The sequence below is a fragment of the Pipra filicauda genome, unplaced genomic scaffold, assembly GCF_003945595.2.
Source record: "Pipra filicauda isolate LSUMZ 115617 unplaced genomic scaffold, ASM394559v2 scaffold222_size1277272_pilon, whole genome shotgun sequence".
Classification (NCBI taxonomy): Eukaryota; Metazoa; Chordata; class Aves; order Passeriformes; family Pipridae; genus Pipra; species Pipra filicauda.
The window spans coordinates 1191215-1207772 of NW_024104335.1; the positions used below are offsets into that span (position 1 = coordinate 1191215).

General features: G+C 37.6%; 1 protein-coding gene across 1 annotated transcript in view; it reads left to right on the plus strand.

Annotated features, from left to right (window-relative positions):
• The window catches only part of LOC120323270 (potassium voltage-gated channel subfamily KQT member 1-like), a gene marked incomplete at its 3' end in the record, with an annotated part of 37974 nt that extends 21750 nt beyond the window's left edge, over positions 1-16224 (plus strand). Inside the window, exons 2-5 of the mRNA XM_039381420.1 lie at positions 8005-8080; positions 14689-14783; positions 15462-15508; positions 16163-16224. Coding sequence (XP_039237354.1) covers positions 8048-8080; positions 14689-14783; positions 15462-15508; positions 16163-16224 — 237 coding nt within the window. The remainder of the gene's footprint in view (positions 1-8004; positions 8081-14688; positions 14784-15461; positions 15509-16162) is intronic.
• Between the last annotated feature and the right edge of the window lie 334 nt (positions 16225-16558).

The following is a 16558-nucleotide window of genomic DNA, read 5'->3' on the forward strand; positions in this document are numbered from 1 at the left end:
TCTGAAAACATACATGTGATCTTTATTCTAGCTACAGCAATTTGTCCTGGTTCTAGGCATAGTATGTGTTGGACCATTCCCCCCTCCAAAAAAGCTGAACAAATTTAAGTGTGGCACTTCAAAATCCTACGCTGTTTAGCTATTCTGGATCCTCTTAGGTTTAGTTGGAAACCATTTTTTGTTTTGTTTGTCAGGATATGCTGAAGAATATAGCGGGACCACTGGGACTGGAGTAGAGGGTCAGCATGCTTAAAATCTTTGCTTTTAATGGTGTGTTTGTCTTTCTTATCCTGTGTCCAGTCTTTTGGAATCACATAAATGCTTTGCAGAAAGCTGTTCTTGAAAATTCAGTTGTAATATGATCTACCTTGAGTTACAGCAATACTGTCATTGTGCAGCAGTATAGATATTAGAGAGTTTGTACTTAGGGTGAATTGCAACACCTCGTGAAACCTGTGTTCCCTACCAGAAAAACAACTTCAAAAAAAATTTTCACCATCTCCTGCTGACCCACAGAAGTGGGTTGTTATTTTCATTGGTGCCAACTAAAAATAAGGAGAGCAATGGTTCTTTCCCTTCACAGGCCTGTATTTAAATACTCATTTCAGGTTGCCTTGGTATTAGCATATATTAAAGGATTAAAGTCATGTTTTTTGGTGTCTCTCTGAGTCTCAAATTGCTACTGGTGCCTGGCACAAGTCATGTCTCTTGGGCTTGTTTTCCCCATTCCATATGAGCCCTTACTCCTGCTTCCCCATCGCCCCTCAGACACCTCTCCAAGGCCACTAATGCAGGGCTCGGGATTCTTTCTGGCCTTCCAAAGGCAGCTGCTCAGGTTTCTCTCTCACCTGCTGCTATTGCTGTCTGACGGCTCCCAAAGCAGTGGGAAGCCCAGTGCCATGCTGAAGCCAGCACATGTGCCTTTCCCCAGCTGTTATATCTCTGCTGAGATAGAGCTGAGGGCTGGGGAGATCATGTCATGCTCTGAGTTCTGGCTGCTGAGCTTCCCATCCCACAGGGAGCCTGTGTCTTTCCAGCTTCCCCCACTTATAGACCATGCAGCAATGGCATGATTGTGAAAAGCCTACACAATTTTTTCCTCTCTAAAGCGTTTCCTATAATAGTGGGCTATATTTATTATTACCTGAAGATATTAAAATATCAAAATCCTCCAAAGGCAATGTTATTTTTAAGCTTGTTCTTTTTTCCATGTCTCTTAAAAATCCTTGAACCAAACTAGACCGAACTATCTCTAGAGAAAGAGGATTGCTATAGCGCATAAAAGGATTTCTGAGTTAAACCCATGACTTTTGAGAAGGGAAACATGAAAGCTGCTGTAAAATAAAATACAAATCCGTTAAAAGATGACTGTGGTTTTAAAATTACATATTTTTAATTAGAAAAAAAAAGACCAACTACATATAGTTGGGAGAATATATAGCGGGGGAAGATTACAAGAGTTAATTCAGCTTAAGCTTCTTCCACTGGGGCTATGTTCACAATTAGTAAATAGTAATCAAATTGTTTACAGACTGAAGGGTTGACCAGAAGAGTAACTTTGACATTACTCTTGCAGAGTATTCTTGCAGAGAAATTTTTTGATCTAGAATCACTGGTATTCCTATGGAAGTCAGTCCCTGCATTCCCTGAGGTAGGGAACAGAAATTATGTTATGAGACATGCATTTAAGTCAAAGAAACTTTTACTCTTAAAATTAAACCCTTGAAACATACTATTCTATACAAATTATTAATCAAATGTCTTCATAGAAATAATTTGCTATTGTTGAATTATTCAGTGCTTAAATGGACAAATGCATTTAATGAAATCTTATGCATTCATGACCAATTTACAAGCATGAATTGGAGTTCAATAGACATAGATCTTTCATAAACAGTTTACTTGTTTGCCGATAATTACTAGAGTGACTTTGAATGCTAAGACCAAAGAAATTTAAAAAATCTGCCTTGCCTGCTGTTTGTGGTTCTCCTTGTTCTATGTGTAACTATTATTTCTGTATTTCTATTGCATTTAAACGTATGAAGACCCTGGCAGTGAGGACTATGGGGGATAGCTGAATTCAATCACATTTCATTTGTCTTGTCACTAGTTTCTAACTTTGCTTTCATGAATGGATGGGAACTCTAGAGGGTATGGTCCAGTAAAGAATGTTTGTCCATTAAAATTAAACACATTCATACACTGAAAATGTATGAGAGCATTTATGTAAATTCCAGTACCTGAAGGGAGCCTACAGGGGAGATGTAGAGAGACTCTTTACAAGGGCATGTAGTAGCAGTACAAGCTGGAATGGCTTCAAGCTGAAAGAGGGCAGCTTTAGATTAGATATTAGGAAGAAATTTTTTACTGAAAGTGTGGTGAGGCACTAGAACAGGTTTCCAGACAAGCTGTGGATGCCCCATCCCTGGCAGTGTTCAAGGCCAGGTTGAATGGAGCTCTGAGCAACCTGATCTAGTGAAAGGTGTCCCTGCCCACAGCAGGGGGTTGGAACTAGATGATCTTTGAGGTCCATTCCAAACCAGACCATTCTATAATTCTGTGTAATCACTAAGCCCATTTAATTAAACTTCAGTTTAATTAAACTTCAGTCTTCAAATGTCATCATACTTTATGGACCAGGCTCTATTTTGAGAGCCTCTAATAAATGTATCATATTTGTGACAAACAACAGTTGCCAAACTGGCAACAAAAGAAAAGAGAAGCTGTGTAGCTGACATCATTTAAAAAAATCAGTGATTCTGATATTGTTCCTGGGTATTGTGATCAAGCATTTCCTATTTCAGAATACAGAGCAATGCAAACTAATCCCTTCCAGTTTACAGCATCTAAAATGTTGCTCAGTACGGAGAGATTCCCATCAAATGTAATGCGCAGAGAATGACAGGATAACCTTCAGCCACAGCAAATTCTATACCTAAAGTGCCTGGAGGACTAAGGATGAAAGATTTCATTAGACTTAAATGCACTAATGAAATGGCTTAATGTAGTTACTCTGAATCTCATCCACCAGATTCTGTGACAAGGAACGCTTTTCAGTGCCTGAATGGAAAAAAATACTTCAGTTCACATGCACAACATATGATTAAAAACTGATGTGTTAAAGATAAAGTTCAAATCTAAATAATGATTAGTGCCAAAAACTTCAGGCCAACTGACTTCAGCCTTCTTTCTAATACTTTACTCTGTCCCAAGTCAGAAATTTAAGATGACTGCAGAGAATTTAAATAGGTTTGAAAACTGAGTTTGACTTCAAATCAGTGTTAGGTTTACTGAGAAATGGGCATTTTGTAAAAGATATTATAAATTTGTGGCTCTCTCCTACTGAGTTTTCGTTTTTGTTAAACTCATTCTGAATAGACAGAGTTGACCTTTTAACTCCGATAATATCAGTGTCCCTGTACGTTGGGAGGTCTGTGCCAGACATTACGGTCCTGGTAATAAAATGTTCTGCACATGAACAGAAAGACAAGTGTTATAAAAAGGAAATTAGCACCACCTTTCCTTTGTCTTGTTGCTTTAATATTTCTGTTAACACTAAACTAATATGTAGAACACCTTCCTGAGATGAAAAGGGGAACTTCTAATGGCATTACTAAGGGTTGGATAGAAGATTCAGATGCTTTGTAAGGACAATAAATATTTCTAATTAGTATTTGTTTTTCCTTTCTTATTATGCATTTGAAAGAACTCTGTATTTCGAAATGGGGATTAATCTTGTAAAACTTAATTGAAAATTATTTTTTTTCTTGAATCATAGAAAAACCAAACCATGCACCTGCTTACTTCCTTTTTCATAAAACGGTTTTAAAAAAAAAAAATCTTAGCCTTTGTCCCAGACCATTCTTCTGGGGTGGCCCTGCAGGTCCCCTTGCAGAAAGAAGGCAGCTGGGTGCTGGCTAAATGGTGACATTCGCTGTGGCTGTTGGTGAGGGGGGGTCTGAGGAATGAGCCACACCTTGGGAAACTTATTAAGGTTTTGGCTGATTGTGTTGTGAAAAACTAATAATATACAGTCAAATGTACAAATATCTCAATTACAACAGTTTGGGGCATTTATAAATGTGTAACAACTTTCCAACTAAATGAGAATGTCTGTTAAATTGCATGAATTTCTTCATTATGCTTGTTTTCCAAATTAAGTGAAATTCCAGTCCAGATTTCTGATGGACTAATGAAGAGATCAGGTTTCCTCTCAATGACTGATTGTAGGTTAAGTATCCTAACAACAAAAGGAGGCAGGAAAAACTAAGGATCTCTAGTAATTTTATTCTGTCAGGCATTCTTTTGAAATGTGTGTGATCAATCCATTTCATTTTGTTGTCAGGGTTTTTTTTATCTTCATTTCTTATGCTTCGAATAGTGCCGTCATACACAACAGGTTTTTTCAGTGTACAGATAAAGCAGACCAAGTTTATTACCTGAAAATAATGCAGGTTTGCATGAATCTCTTGGCCCTGTTACCACTAGCATAGTTTTCTGTTGTTGGTAATCCTGGTTCATCCTTCTGGAACATTCCTAAGGGTTGTAACAGTGTTACAGCTTCCTTGGTGGCTTCTGGATCTAATTCTGTGAGTTTAAGTCCATGAAATATGTCATGTACCGGGTGCTGTTTTCAAGGTGATCTTGATGTTCTATTGAGAGAAAAAATTACTGGTTGCCAGTGAAAGGTATTGGCAATTTTTCTTCGGAAAGGTGCAGGCTGAGATGTTGTCTGGTATTGGAAACAGTAATTTTTAGCTTGATTTTACAGACATACTGTATATTTTACTTTTTAAGGTAATATGCTGCTGGTTATTAGAAACACTCAAGTGGTGTTTGGCAAGTCCCTTCAGATGTCAGTTATGAGATTAATGGGTATGGTGACAATGATGCTCAAAGCCTGATGAATGCTCAGGAGAGGAAAACATCTTTGTTGCCAAAAGAGCAAAAGCCACCTCTGCTGACCCTGTTGCTAATGCACTTATCAAACTAGTTTTCTCCCTAAGTTAGGCAAAACTAAACATCTAAAAATGAGGGATTGCAATTACAAGACAGCTTAGCTCACACAGCTACACTGAAGCAGGCAGGCTCTCTGAAGTATCCCAGTATTCCCTAAAAACTACTTCCATGCTGCCATGTGCACAGTAGGGCTTCTCCAAAGGGCTTCTCCTCCTGGGGACGGGTGCACCGTGAAGGTGTCCTGCTGCTCTGGCAGCATGCTCAGGGGAGGTCATTTCCTGCCACACTCCTAACAAAAATAAAGCATTCACGGAACTGAGGGTGGTAGTGTATTGAGCATCTAGGCATGCTGGATGTGCCCAGAGGTTGCAGACAGTCCCTCGGTAACCGAAATTCAGAGATGTCACAAGTGGCTGAACAAACAAATATCACCAGTTAATGGTTAAGCTCTCAATTTACTAAAGCATTTGTTACCAGTTTGCCAAAGAGATCAAACAACCGTGAATCATAACCTTGGCTACTAATTAAATCCTTCATTCCCTTCCCTCATTGCAGAAGCATTTAATCTTGGGGAATCGGGATAGCCCGTTGTGCAGAATTAGATTTTACAGCATAAGTAGAAACAAGCTTACTGTAAGGTTTCTTACTGGAACTGGAAAAGGGAAGGATTAGAATGAGAATATTAACTTTCCTTTTTGACTTGGAAGTTCATGTCAGCATGAAAAATGATTGATGTGGAATAGCTACATTGGAAAATCATTTTGGTGGTGTAGTTTTGTTATTTTACTGAATGGCAAACATAATTTTTATTATCCGGCTGCCTTTCCTATAGATGAGACTTGTCCTCTAGATAGAGAATGAGGGATTTGGTGTGCTTTACTAGTGACTGGCTGTCACAAAGGAAAATATTATATTCAGAAATGATGGACTGTGAAGAACACCCCAGAGGAAATGAGGCATAAACCAAGATACTACAAGCAGTTTTATTGCCATTCAAATATATTTCTATTTGTCAAAAGATGTTTTTTTGTGCTTTTATTTGTAGGATGTATAGCTGTGTGATATCACACCTTTGATATTTACTAGCAAGTTAAACAGCATTTGCCTTTTCGGCTCCCATCTCCGCGAGGCAGAACGTAAAAACCCAAACACTTTATTTCCCTTGGCTTTTGGGGAAGTTGTCCTTGTCTCTAGCAGCAGAATTATGCAGCATGGGGGTACTGTGAACTAGCATTAGGCTAACTGTCCACTGTCCAAACACTAAGCTATCCCAGTCAGGAGTAGCTGATTTCCATTTTTATAACTCGAACCATGATGTTACAGCCAGATCTGTGGGAGCAGGAGCCTGAAGACAGTGTCTCTAAGACATCTCAGTAAGGTGTTAAGAGAGAAGAGCCTCCCTATGCAGATCCAGCTGCAGATTTGGTGCATAATTATTGAGGTACAGTCAATTTATATGAATACATTTAGAGGTATAGCGAGCTTTTCACATGTGGCGAAAAGTTGTATGTTATTAGCTTGAAAAGCAATGTATTTTATCCTGTTTCTGGAGAAAGCACTTTTTTCTACCATTGCTAAATCTGAACAATTTCTATAACAGAAAGAATGTACCAGAGAGACAATAGCTACAAGTAGAAAATGATGGCGTTTTTTAGTTCTGTTTTTGGCTTTGCAGAAAGCTGTTTTCCTATTAAAACGTGTGAGTTTTCAGAAAGGGAACACCCCAGCTACTCCTATCCAGAGGACAGGCATCCACCATTTGCACATACAGAACTTTTGTTTGCGGGGAGAGATTTGTCATGAAGAAACAACTGAATACTCGCTAAAATTCCAGGTTATATTTAGCTGAAGAGGCTTGGGTGATACCATGCCATATCATACCAAAGACCCAAACTTGTATGAACTTGTACAGAACTTAATTATGACTTGTCTATCCCTTAGTGAGTATGAATGCTGTCAGGTTTAATACAGACAGAAAGCACTGCAAATTGACATCTCAATATGCTGGTCTATCAGTATTACTAACAACAATTTAAAAAGATAAAACGTCTGGAATATCTAACTCTGCTTTTGATTCTACTCCCTAAAGCCATCACTGGAAGTCTGTTTGAGATGAGAGTTAGAAATGCTAACTTGCACTTAAAAAGGAAATAAGGAGTGTGCTGTAATGTCATTGAAGCACATCTTGATAAGAGTAATAAAATGAGCAAGGTGAATAATGGCCACAGGTTAAATGTTTGATTTGATACTTTAATGTTAAGAAGGAAAATGCACCATTTTTGCAAGCTTTGAAAAATTTGGAATATCTGTTGGTCTTAATGCACTGTTTGAAAAATAATGTCAGATACTATGGAAATCAGTTATTTCAAAGTACAAAGAGCAAATTATTATTTTTTCATTCTGCTTTCAGTTCATATGCAAATGCATTTGATTTTTTAAAGATCTTTCAGATTATTTTGTCTTTATATAAACTTACAGTTCAGCTTGGGAATTCATGTGTATGTAGATGTTGCATCCAGCTACCACTAGATCATTTGGATTGCTTAGGGAGTCAACAACTCAAAAATCTTCTAAGTGTTTTTTTTAAATAATTCTTTGAAAAACAAAGAATTCTTGTAATTGAAGAAACATTGTGTAGGAACTGGGGGAGAACACCACAAAAATAAACAAACCTCAAAACTGAAAGCTGGATTTCTGGAGTGACTGTATAAAAACTGTTCATGGCTGAATATGCAGGAACTTGAGAGTTTGGGCTTTTTTTGTGAAAATGAAACTGGGAGATGTGGGTAGAGGTTATGTGGACATGTCTTTTACCTGTGAAATGTATGCAAACCCAGCATAGGTCAGATAAAACCCTGGATTTTTATAGCCCTCTTGAAAGGTGAGGAAGGTCAATATAATGGTGTGTTGTGCTCCCAGGCTGTAATTGCAACTACTTCCATTACACATTCACGTGTTAGTGAAGCATTTACTGCAGACTGTTATATTTACTGTCTGGATGGAGATGCTCTTTCACCCCACTCACCTGCCTCATTTTTCCCACAGGCTGCGGGAACATCACCGTGCTGCAATTAAGGTGATTCGTAGGATGCAGTACTTTGTGGCAAAGAAAAAGTTTCAGGTGAGTTGTGAATAAAAAGCTTCTTTTCTAAATAAACCCTTTTATTCTCCTTATTCATTGTTTCTTTTAGAAACTTAAGAGAGACTAACACAATTCATTTCAGTAATGGTGAGCTACACCCACTATTCTCTCCCTCCTTCAATAGGGTGGTTGTTTCGCAGCAGGTTAGTCAACTGTGGATGCACTGGAAATAGGCTAAACTCCTGAAATGCAGTCTGAATTAAAATGTTATTTTCTGCTAATGGACTTGACCCTTAACCCTCTGTTATCGCTGTCTCTTTCTCGCAGTGCAAACATTCTCGTATGTCTCCATTAATTCTGAGCTGTATGCTGCTGTCATGCCGAGTCAGTAGGATTAGAGATTAAAATACTACCTCAGCCTTGTTTCTGTCCCTTACTCAATGATAATGAAGTCCTGATAAGAAACCAGGGTGGAAATTTGTTAGTGTGTTTGAAGGTGTCTTCTTTCTTTTCCCTTCTCCCTCCGCATAGGTAAGAAACCTCCTTCCCAGTTTATGAGATACTTGTTCTCTTCACTCCTCTGACCCTCAGTGACATACCCTTCCTGTGTACCACTTCACTTGCTGTGGTCTTGTGCTGCCATAAGCATTTAACAGTGGCCAATTAACCTTGTTACCCGGTCTGAATAAAAAAATATGACTGCAAACTTTCTAAAAATCAATTTTGGTTAATCCAGTAAAAACACATGTTAACAGCCTTCAGCTTGATTTAAACCAGGTGAATATATATATATATAACTTTACTTAAAATTAATGAATAATGGTAATCTCTGGAGAGCAGGCTTCACAACTGAAAATGCAAAGGAAGAGTGGGTCTTAATGGCCCACATCCGTTTTCATATATGACCTCTCCACTACTGTTTACAATAGACCAAAAAGCTTTCCCACCCTTAATCTAGACCCTCCAAAAAGGGAGGGTGTCCTTTTTCCTTCAAATTTCAAGGGCACAAAATTTAGGATCCAGAAGGTGATGATGATGACTAACAGTCCAATATATCTGTAAGACGGTGTTAGCTGCTATTTCAAACCCATGATTCTGACTTCCTTATTGAAATTTAGAAGCACTGTCTGAATTCCTTAGCAATTTTCTACTTTGAATACTTTCATTTTTACTAAAATCCATGATCTAATTTATGGCTAAGCTTGCCTAAACTTTTCAGAAAATTTTTTCTGTTATGTATAATGTGTTCATACCATCACCATTTAGGCTGAAATCACCCGTGGCCAGGCTTTTCTTGAAGAGAGCACTTTCAGAAACTTTCAGCTATCACATTTCACCTATTTTTATTATTAGACTAAGGTTAAGTAAGGCACAATGTCCAGACTACTTGAAAATAATATTTATAGTCATTTTGTTTAGAAGTTCTTTCGCACTTGCTGGCCAGCACTTGTAACTTGGCAAGGGATGTAGCCCATTCCAATGATGTGTCTACTGCTGTTGTGTGAAAAATTGCCTAAATATGGCCAGTTCCATTTAACTTTAATTTATTCACTTAATTTTGATCCTTTGCACTGTGGTAATTACTGGATCAGTGCTCTCATAAATTTAGATCATAAAATATTTGCCATGGTATTAACTAAACTGCTTAGAAACAAGAAATCTACATATTGTATATCTGCCTCCCAAGTGGTATTTGTCAGAAACAGATTTTGAAAATGCCTGAACACTGTGTGCAACATTATCCACCTGGCAAATAAACGAAACTCCCCTGCGGCAGATGATTTGATAGAAGCTGAAAAAGCATTTGACTGAATAGAATGGGACCATTCAGTTCATACTTAAAACTTGTTTGTGCTCAGTATCTCAGTTGCTAATCTGGCTTCTCAGTTGTACTCTCACTTTTGGATCTGCAAAAGACCTGGTCCTGGCCATCTACAAAATCCCTCAACAAGGTTGTCTCTCATCCTCCTTTAGCAGTCTTTCTTCTTCCTGAACGATCGATATTAGCTGTTACTAAAGAACTAAAAATGTCAGTTTGGCTGAAGTAGAATGTATCTCAAATCACTCCTGTGTGCAAGTGATACGCTGCTGTTTCTGTCAGAAACAGAATCTCCCAATAGGAATGTAAGGGGGTATCTGATACTTCTCCATAATTTCTGAATACAAGGTTATGACCGAGTTTAAAAATTTGGAGAGCACCAAAGGTACAGTTTTCCAAAGCACCTAAGTAACGTAATGCACAAAGTCACCTTGAAATTCAAGCCACAAGGTGCTTTTGAAAATCTCTCCAGTAGTTAAAGAGATAACCACTGCCATTATTCTTTCATCAAAAGTACGTTGTAAATCTGCTTTGTTCTGTTGTATGCACATAAAATAATCATAAGAAATTAAAATGTTTAAACATGTGCCAAGTAATGACTGTACTGTTTCTAATAACCAGACCAATGTAATATCTGAAATTAAGGTAAAGCAGAAGATGCATTTTAAAAATGTATCTTTCAGAATGTAAGGGGTCTGTGTAGCTGTTTTCTGGTAGATATTTGTTTTCTAAGATTTGTGTTTATGTGAAATATATGTTAAAAAAATTCGGATATTTTCTTCCTATAACTATTGGGAAAAAAACCAACAAACCCACAACCGAATTTCATCTGAAGTCCATTGGACTATTCATGCTTAAAATTAGCTGGAACATTAAGCAAGGCCAACACTTTAAAGGATTACTTTTTAGAGATGCCTGTGAAGCTTTTGAGAAGGGCAGCATAGGAAGAAGGAGAGGAAGAGGAAAATTTTGCAAAACAGGTCCCAGCATGAACTCAGCATGGTTCTTAAACTATACCAGCTGTTTGCAGGACACACCTGTATGCCTAAATTTGACTAGATACATTTTTTTAAGAGATCAGTTAATAACAGGAGGTGATGGTACCACCAGGACAAAAGCCAGCTAGAAAGCAAAGCCTTCCTGTTTAAAAAAAAATAAATAAATAAAATAAATAAAGAAAAACTAAACAGGGAAACAAAGAATTTGAAAGGACATGAAAAGCAAGTCTTTGTGAAGCAAATGGGTTTCATTTCCTCTTAAATAAGCAAGAGAATAATTTAGACTGTATTTCAAAGTTGGGTTTAAATATAGTCCTTATGATGATACCCGTGTAAGAACCCAGCATACTATTATAAAGAATTAATACCTTTTTTATAGATGTGTTTATGTTCTCATAAAGTCTGTAGACTGTTTCAAATTCAGTACAAAAGATCACATTCTACTAGTAGTCAACACAAGTCCTATGCATCAGTTAAGGTGAATGGCTTATGGTTAAGGAAGGATTCTACAGATTACAGGGAAAGTAGACTTAGAAATTAATTGTTTTCTAGGATTTGTTCACCCCACCTACCAAAAATCAATTTTCTGTATTTTTTATAACTCAGATGTCTTTGACACAGTTTAACCTTATAATTGAATTTCAGAAAGAAAATCACCATACTCAGTTATTCCATTAGCTTGATTCATGAATGAATAGCCTTTGTTTTCCAATTAGGAAAGTTTCTAAAAGTCTTAAAACTTATGAACATGGATACAACTGTGGTACCCATCACAGATCCAGAGACCAAAAATTTGTTCTGATTTCCCATTGTCATTTTTAAATCTTTTTTTTTTTTTTTACTTTCTTTACATGTAAATTCTTCCTGTTGAGTAAATTAATTTCCTTCTAAAATACAATTTTAACTTGTGCTACGTCTTTCACCATGGCAAATGTTCTATACATAGCATAAATTAAAAATACAGGTTGCAACTCTACTGATGACATAACTGTTGCCTGATCTGTTACAATTTCCCTGGAAAATCTTACATTTATAGTCTTGTAGTTCATCATCTTACGTAATTCATTTGTCGTGGTATGAATCATGAATTGTGTGTGCAATCTTTTCTAATCTCCATACTGGGCTGTACCAAACAATATACTTCAGTGTCCTGTGCTTCACAGGATGTTCTACCCATTTTTTTTTACTGTTATTTGCTTACATTTCCCACAAATTCCCCTTGCCCATGTTCCCCTCTCCCTTTCCCAGGTTATGCCTCCCTGCCCATCCAGTTACTAGGGAACAGCAACAGCCAGTAGTGCACATTTAATATTTGACATTGGCTTTTGTGCCTTTTGCAAACTTTCATATATGATGGGGGAAATTTTAACTCATTTAAGAAGTTTTGCCATGAGTGTTGGTTAATTAGCAGAGGAACAAAAGTAAAGAAGAGTTAAAGGAAAGCTGCAGGGCTGGCTTCTACTTCTGTTTCTTCAATACTCATTCATTGCCTGCTGCAGGTTTTTTTCCTTTTAAAAAATTAACATCAGGACTATTTTCTCATGAAAGATCAGCTTTCAATATGAAGTAATTACAGAAAAATCAGTACTGACTATTAAATACCCTATCGTACTCAGAAATTAAGCTTTATTCATAAATTCTGTTTACTCCAGGTTTTCAATTCATGTTTAAAAGAGGAAGAAACAGCCCTGTAAAGGATAAATAGGCAGAGACATACCTAGTCTGTCTACTGTCAGGCTCCTGTGTGAGAGTATGAGGATGGCAAGAGAAAGCTCTTCATCTTTGTTCTTACTGAATTAACAGCTTTTCTTAACCTGGAGTTTTCAAGCTCATCTTTCAGATTTCTCTCTTGCTTATTTACAGTACAAAAATAATCTAGAACACTTCTTTTCTTTTCTTTTTTTTTTTTTAATATCATCATGTTCACAGTACTAGTCCAGGGAAAGATGGCTTATGCCATCATTGAACCATATTTCTTTTTTTGTGGATGTTAGTTATGATTTATATGTGTGTAAGCAGTGGGGATTCTTGGGAATTCTTCTGTGCTCCTTGGTTAGATTGAAGCAATTCCCATTCCTCTTTAGCCTTCCTTAGTGAGTATATCATGTTCATGCAAGGTTTGCAGGAATCTGGCTGACTGAAATATAATTTTTCTAATGAAGTGATGTTATTAAAGTAATGATTCCTGAAATGTGGGAGCTACCTCTCAGGCAGGTGCAGGGAACTGCACAGGGGACTGCCACAGCCTGTTTTTTATATTGTATCCCACTTTCCTTTGGCTTAGAAAAGAAGGTATTTGTGGCATGGAATTGAGGAAAACCTGCAGTGTGTGACGTAAGATAAAGCAGTGCAGAGACATCTGCTTTTGAAGTACAGGTGACAGAACAGTTCTGAGACCTCAAATGGGATACAGATTCTGGTATCTTAGAAGGTACCACTGTAAACTCTTTTTCTTGTTCTAAAAACAGCAAGAAAGAAGTTGTAACAGTGTTACCAAAGTTTTCACTAAACTTTGAAATTAGCTACAGGATATCTGTAGACAGCATTATGAATGGGTCAGAAATCATAGAATCATAGAATAGTTTGAGTTGGGAGGGATGTTTAAAGGTCACCTAATGCAAACCTCCTGGCTTGAGCAAGGACATCTTCAACCAATCAGGTTACTCAGGCCCCCTTCCAACCTGACCTTGATTGTTTCCAGGAATAGGGCAACCACAGTTTCTCTGGGCAGCCTGTTTCAGTGTCTCACCACCCTCAAAGTAAAGAATTTCGTCCTAATATCTAATCTAGACCTGCCCTCTTTCACCTTGAAGCCATTCCCCCTTATCCTATTACTAAAAAGGCCCTTGTAAAAACTCTGTCCCCATCTTTATTAAAAGCCCTCTTCAAGTACTGAAAGGCCACAATGAGGTCTCCCTGGAACCCTCTCTTCTCCAAGTTGAACAACACAACTCTCTCAGCTCGTCTTTATAGGAGTGGTTCTCCAGCCCTCTGGTCATCTTTGTGGCCTCCTCTGGACTCGTTCTAACAGGTCCTCGACTTTCCTGTGCTGGGAACCAAACAATTCTGGCACTGATTGCACTGTAGTTTCTAGATGTAGGATTAAGATATTTTTAATTTGTTCCTGCACTTTGAAATGTTTGTTCACTTGCTTTCCAGTTAGTCTTGGTGTTTATAGGTTAATAGTATTGCCCTTATCTTTAATTCTAAAAAAAAGTTGTTTTACTGCTAAGGTCAGATTAAGTCTTTCCCATGTATGCCATTCAAATTACAGACAGAGGGCTTTCTCCCTCGTCATTCCTTGCACCAGTATTTCCCAGTAGCCTTGAAAGCTCAGCCACTCTTTCTGGAAGAGGAAATCAGTCTTGCACCTTCATCAAGGATTGTGCTTTAACCTTCCTGTGGTAAGACCTGAACTGAGAACCCCAGCTGCTGACGGAGAACAGGGGCTTTGTGCAAGTGAAAGACCTCTTTATTGTTCAGTGGCCAAAGTTGTTCCGAAGCAACTAGAGTGAGCACAGACTTCTGATCAAAGTGCCAGATAAACTTTTTTTGTCTCCAAGTTCTTTTGGGCTCCAGTTTGGTGGATAATCTCTTGAAAGGCGTATAGGTCTGCAGTTAGAAAAAGGTGGATGAAATGAGAATTGTCAAAATCACCAAATATGTGTGATCATGGCAACAATCAAAGTAACTCATACAGTTATAATAACAACTTTGTTAAAAGGAATTAAAAGAACTTGCTGTTTACTCCTCAAAAACATCTACATTGTCACACACCATTCCTACATCCTTGTGTCTTAAAGGCATGTTTTTTGTCTCTTATTTTACAGCAAGCTAGAAAGCCCTATGATGTCCGAGATGTTATTGAGCAGTATTCTCAGGGTCACCTCAACCTGATGGTGCGAATCAAGGAGTTACAGAGGAGGTATGTCCATGAATTCACTGTTGGTATGCATAAACAGCAGCAGAAGGATGTTTGTAAATTAGGCAGTGATTGGGCCTCACGGACAAAAAGCTGATGGTGTCCTACCATATTGGTAGGACTGTGCAAAGTTAGTGAATATAAAGTGACATTTGAGTAAAAATTTTCTTTTCCTACCAGGAGGAGAAGACAAAAGGCTTAAAAATCTGACGATTAGGACGTACATGTATTACCTCAGTTCCTGCTAGCTTTGACTATATGTCAAATCCTTGTATGTTAGGGGCTGTATTATACCTAGAGAGTGCAATACTCTCACCAACTCTGGTAGAATTGCACTTAAGAGCAAACTAAGAGATGACAGATAGATGCAGCAAGAAAGCTGCAGAGGAACAAGGAAAAGAGGAAACAATGCTGATCACATGGAAAAGTGATGGGCATGGTGAAACTACAGTTGTTAAAGAAGCTGTAGACCAATCTAAGTCTAATCCCATTTTGGTTTGTTTTTTTTTTAGTTTTAATCTATTCTTAGCACAAAGCAATGGCTTCACTTACAGGACAAACCCAGAATTATTTGAACTTCACTTTGCTTGTTTGTGAAGAGGCCTCCCTGCTCCAGCTAGAGAAAGTGAAGATGCTGGTTCGGCTAATAAAAAAATAAGAATTATTCTTTTTGATTTATAGGTTGGACCAGTCCATAGGGAAGCCATCTCTTTTTATCTCTGTCTCAGGTAAGTTAATACAAAGGACATGTCTAAAATTAATCTGATAAAGTTATAGTTAATGGAAAATGCTTGTTAAAATACTTTTCATTTTATTGCCAAATTTTTAAACAGTGTCAACTGGTTGTGCTCTGAGGATTAGGCATTGGCAATAATATTTAGTCATCAACACCTTTAAATTAGGGTTGTTCTTATTTAGCACAAAGGACTAAATTTGTTTGTGACAAGTCTAGCTAATGAAAACTCTTTGTTTATGTCATTTGAAAAGTCATTTTCTACATACTTTGTGGGGGGAAAAATGTGGGGGGGAAACATGTCACCAAATGTGTTATTTTGAGTTGACTGTAGAGTCCTTTGTGTAATGGCAGATTGTTTTTAAGTGGCAATTAAAATATTAACTAAATTGGGAACATTTTTTTTCTTCCTGGTTAAAGCATAAAACTAAGGTTGAACATGCCTTAAACTTAAGGGCTATTAAATGCTGTGGCGTGGGCCAATGCTATAAAAAGAAATAAAAACTGCTTTTAAGGAATAGATCTATCACCCTGGCAAAGGTATTCAGTTACACAGTGTTGGTGGCCTAGTTAAACACACCCTGTTGTGGCTAGCTGCTATTTTGTTATACCACCATATATTAAGTTGAAAATGTTTCTTGTTCCACAGAGAAAAGCAAAGATCGAGGAAATAACACGATTGGTGCCAGGCTGAACAGAGTGGAGGACAAGGTAAGCCTCAGTTGAACTGTCAGTGAATGAGGACATGGTTTGTGATCGAACAGTGCTTATTTCATGGGATGTGGAGGAAAATTCAGCTTAAAATAGAGTTGAAAGCCTGGCTTTTCCAGGTGATGGAGCATAATTTTTGTGGTAGATTGCATTTTTGGTTCTTACTTGTCATTTTAACAGAGTAAGACAAAAACAGACTTTAATTGATTTCAGTCTTTTTTGGGACTCTCTTGGGTTTTTTTATTTTTAATTGCATATATTACATATGTCTCGATGCTTTACTTCCTTCCTCCACAGTAGATAAAAGGCTCTGTTCCTTTAATACCTCAGTATA